At 48.9% G+C, this 4,488-nt stretch overlaps 1 protein-coding gene across 3 annotated transcripts; it reads left to right on the forward strand.

Moving 5' to 3' along the window:
• Window positions 1-583: 583 nt before the first annotated feature.
• LOC100836425 lies at window positions 584-4,100 on the forward strand. 3 transcript variants are annotated; one of them, XR_733230.3, is made up of 4 exons: window positions 584-943; window positions 1,693-2,998; window positions 3,441-3,572; window positions 3,703-4,083. XR_733230.3 is itself a non-coding variant. In XM_010242051.3 (3 exons), exons 1-2 carry the CDS (start codon window positions 841-843, stop codon window positions 2,955-2,957), a joined length of 1,368 nt encoding a protein of 455 aa, XP_010240353.1. In that variant the 5' UTR covers window positions 584-840; the 3' UTR covers window positions 2,958-2,998; window positions 3,703-4,083. The 3 variants fall into 3 exon arrangements, 1 of the variants encoding a protein (XP_010240353.1); XM_010242051.3 differs by lacking the exon at window positions 3,441-3,572; XR_002961402.1 differs by lacking the exon at window positions 584-943 and having other exon boundaries at window positions 1,686-2,998; window positions 3,703-4,100.
• The last annotated feature ends 388 nt before the right edge of the window (window positions 4,101-4,488 follow it).

Below are 4,488 nucleotides of genomic sequence, written 5' to 3' on the forward strand. Positions count from 1 at the left end.
TTTTAAAGTTTTACGCTTGGCATCGAAACTAGAGAGCGGGCTGTACAAAACATATGATGTGGATAGAATGGGAGGTGGAGGCGTACACGATCGAGATCTCCGGGGTCTGCTGCAGTTCAGGAGACAGTATCCGCCGCTGCTACAGAATTTCCTACCTTTGATGTCCTGTGATACACATGGTGGATCTGGGCTCAGCAAATTAATCAGTGAGGTCAGCGAGGACAACATCACGGTGGAGAATAGACGAACAAGTAGGAGGACGAACAGGCTCGACTAACGTTCGCAGATCTGATAGCCTCGAGGTCGTCAGTGAGGACCAGCGGGACCGCGGGGGCGTGGAGTATCCGAAGGAGGAGGAACTCGCGATCGCCGGGCCATTGCCAGACGGAGGGAGGCGGTTGAGTTTGGTGGAGGCGTCAATCGCGGTCGCCAGACGGAGGGAGGATCTCGGAGGCTGAAGGCATCGCACCCGCACCCGCACCCGCCTTCTCGGTCGCGAGAATAAGCCGCGAGGGTTTCCTCCCCAACCACTCGAGGCGTGGAGAAACAGAGTGGTTTCGTGGAAAAGGTATCTCTTTTTTCCCACCAGCCGACCAGTCCGTCTCTTCCCTCCGGCGCATAAAAAGCAGAAAAGAAAATACCCATACCACACAGCCGCCTCCCCTCCTCCGGCGCTCGCCGCCGCCGCCTTCCTCAGCAGGTGCCGCCCAACCCACCACCGCCCAACTCTATCCGCCTCCTCAACCTTCTCTCCGCGCCAACCCTAGAACCGCCTCTCCCCGTCCCCTCCGCAAACCCGCCCACAGCCTAAAGCCTAACTCCGGCGTACCACAACCCCAAATGGACGCGGATATCGCGGGGGTCGCCTTCTTCATTGCCAGAGAAGGAATCTCCAAATTCATCCGATGGATCATGCTTTGCATATCGCCCCAACCGGAATCAGGTACTTGTTGCTAGGCGATTCGTCTTTCTTTTTTCCCCTCCAAGCGCTTGCATTAGCTAAATCTTATTCGTTCTCAGTTGGTCGCATTGCCAAGGCCGCTTAACACGTGCAGACGAAAATTCATGTTTATACGAAACATAATAATATAATTGGACATTCAATCAAAATGATCTCGGAGCCCATGCTAGCAGCCGCGGCCATGGACATGGCACCCAGTCCACACCGCCCGCCGGCCGTGGCTGGCGTCAGAGCACGCGGTGGTGCAGTGCACGAGGAACGGTGGATAGCGCCGATCAGCCCTGGACCCCTTTGCTCGTCTCTTGCACGATAATCTAATCCGGCGCCGACGAGTATCGAGAGCGGTCACCGCAGGGAGGTGCTGCGCGGGCAGTTGAGTCGGTGGCGGCGGCCCGAGAAGGCAGCGCTGTGGAAATAGGAAAAGCAAGGTTCGATGGAGTGTAAGGAGACACGAAAAATCAGAACATGCACGAAAATTGATGCACGACAGACGACGACGAAGGAAACCTTCCTACTTTTATTATTAGGGATCGATTGATTTTGGGAAGGAGCTTGTCAGAATCTGTCTAGTAATTTAACTCGCACTATTCCGTTGCAGAAGTGTTGTAAATCCTGATGGACTCCTTTTCCGACTCGAAGATTGAGTTTGGTTGATAGCTTATATTGTTTCCTCCCTGGTACTAGTATCCCTATGGCGTCTAACAAAAAAAAGTTGACTTTTGCGATGACAGATAATTGTGAAAGTAGCGGCTGGGCGGATCTCCCTAGCGACCTCCTGGGCCGTATCTTGCAACTCCTCGAGCTTCCTGAAGCCTTGGCGGTCGCAGCCGTGTGCTCTTCCTGGTGCTCAGCCGCAGCGGCTGCCGGTGTTCCTCGTTCTGGTACGCCTTGGCTCGTGTCCTGGAATATGACTTGCGTTGAACCGATTCAATACGGCCCACCGCTCCATCACAAGGACAATACAAGGAGCACATGCCCTGGAATTGAGTTCCGGAACCTGCTCAGTGCCGACAAGACTTACAGGGTTAATTTGCTCGAGGGGCGCCGGCGGCACCTCCACTGGTGTGGAGCCTCTCATGGCTGGCTCATCGCGGCGGATGAACTTTCCAACCTCGTCCTCTGCGATCCCTTCACGTTCGACATGATCCCACTCCCACCAATCACTGATTTGGGGTGCGTCAAGGGAGTATACGATGCCGAGGGAGGCATTGTGGGCTATCGCTATGGAAAAGATCATCAGGGTTTTAATCCTGCTACAGAAATACTTGGCCAGTGGTTCTACCAAAAGGTGGTGTTGTCATGCGATCCATCTTCTTCTTCCTCTCACGGTGGTGATTACAGAGCCATTGTCATTCACTATGATGCCGATCGGGTATCTTTTGCAAGAGCAAGAGAGGGCCGCTGGCGACTCGCTGCGGCTCTTTCCAAAGGGGAGCGGTACGCCGATTGTGTCTACCACGATGGCAGGTTATTTACGGTGACGCTGTGTGGTATGATTGAGATGTGGGGTCTCAATGCGCCGCATGAACCAACGAAACAGGTGATCATCGCCGACGGGGATAAGAAGTGCGGGAGGGTTCTTACCAGATTCCTAGTGTCTACACCTTCTGGCAGCCTCCTGCAAATACGAATTCTTCGAACACGACGACAAGCTTGTTGTCCCGTTAAAATTGAGGTAGAGATGCTTGAAGTCCATGTCGAAGAGGGGAAACTGGTGGGGCTGAGTTCTTCGACAGCCTTGCGTGAGCACGCTGTGTTTGTTGGGTTAAACCACTCGGCGTGTTTGCCCACTAAAGAGTTTCCGAAGCTGAGACCCAACTGTGTCTACTTCACTACACCTTTCCTGGTAAACCATGACAATTTTGGTCTTCGTGCTTTGCCGGGTGTATTTATTTACAACTTGGAAAATCAGACATTTGAGGATGTTCCTCCTAGCTTTGGATTTAGTTATGGAGAATATCGGCCCTCTGCAATTTGGTATATTCCGAGAATTTGAAAGAGGGGAAAGGTCTCATCGGATTGTCGCCTCTCACGCAGGTGAGTCCAATAAAAGTCTCATTTGTTAACATATTTATAAAGTACTCGGTATTTATTATTCCATTGCACAGACTTTGTACCAGACTTATTATTGTTACTAGCTAAATGTCCGTGCTTTGCTATGAGATTAAGAATTTGCTTTTCTATGAGATTAAGAATCTGTGGCTGTGGCTCATATTTTTAAAAATTTCTGATAAATAAGAATTATCTCAAAATATTATTTTTGATTTCCTTTATCTTGAAAGTCACCAAAACCAATCAAGAATAGTCAAAAGATCATGATATATAAAAATTAGATGAGTCTGTAGCCATTAAGGGGCAGTATTGTCGGAGTGAACTCGCGAACACCAACTCAGATCTTTATAACTGTAAAGATAAAGATCTAGTACTCCGTTTGATTAGCTTCTTTTCCAGTGTAATCATAGCAATATTATTGACATAGGTGGAGTTTCACATACATCATGTGAAGGAAGCTGCAGAAATAACAAAAACCGTTGCATTACTTGACAAGACAGGCAAGCCAAGTAATACAGCACCACGATTTCTTAAATCAAAGCAGAGTGCTGTTGTAGAGGTAAATAGGGAGCGGTGATCCTTCTGAGCATCTAGATTTTATTTGTGTATACACCATGAGATCACATCATTGTGGTGGAAACAACGCAGTACACCAATTGCAATCTTGTAAAGCCCTTGCTTTTTATCAGGTCAAGCTAGATGGAGCTGTCTGTGTTCAGGAATTCTCCAAGTGCCAAGCTCTTGGGAGGGCATTCTTAAGGTCGTCTGGAAGCACAATCTCGCTGTTGGTATCATAAATAAGATTTTGGGGCAAGATCAGAACTAAAAGACCTATTCCTCTCATGTCGAAAACCTGGACCTAGCTGCCTCCTTGCAAGACCAGTAGCTCGCAATCGACTCACTTGTACTGTCTCAGCGGCCAATCCAAAAGCATGGCGATGGCAATTTTGTTTTCTTTGGCTTGTCGCCATAGCTGTTGTGCATTACTTGTACTGAGATATGCCTTGTAAAATAGTTACACGTGAGTGATTTGTCTTCAATGCTGACCTTTTTTCAGTTAAGCTGGTAAATGGCACTATTATTGGTAGTTGTGACTAATATGACACTTTGGTCTGAGGTTGAGGTATCTCGTGACAACAGACCATTATACTCCGTACAACAGTTTTAACACAATGAACCAACGTATCGGTTCCTGAACAAATCGAGGGAACTACCTCTTGGAGCGGGGGACGTGACCTGTGAAAGCATCCAGTGCGTCCCATGCCTAGTCGGCAACGGCAGTCCGGATCTGTCTAGGAATTTGCCTCGCGTTATTCCTCTGCAAAAGTGTTGTAAATCCAGATGGACTCCTTTTCCGACCCGTAGATGACTCGTAGACTAAGTTTGCTTAATACTCCAGCTTCTATAGTTTGCTCCCTAGTACTCATATCCGTATGGCGCGGAACCAAAAAAAAAAAGGTTTGCGATGACAGATC

The sequence above is a fragment of the Brachypodium distachyon genome, chromosome 5 (assembly GCF_000005505.3).
Source record: "Brachypodium distachyon strain Bd21 chromosome 5, Brachypodium_distachyon_v3.0, whole genome shotgun sequence".
Lineage (NCBI taxonomy): Eukaryota > Viridiplantae > Streptophyta > Magnoliopsida > Poales > Poaceae > Brachypodium > Brachypodium distachyon.

What these genes read in the sequence shown, in the direction of transcription:
- LOC100836425 (XM_010242051.3), top strand. Translation starts at nt 841, where the DNA reads ATGGACGCGGATATCGCGGGGGTCGCCTTCTTCATTGCCAGAGAAGGA. An exon ending in ATCGCCCCAACCGGAATCAG is followed by an intron (nt 944 to 1,692) that starts GTACTTGTTGCT and finishes TTGCGATGACAG; the next exon opens with ATAATTGTGAAAGTAGCGGC.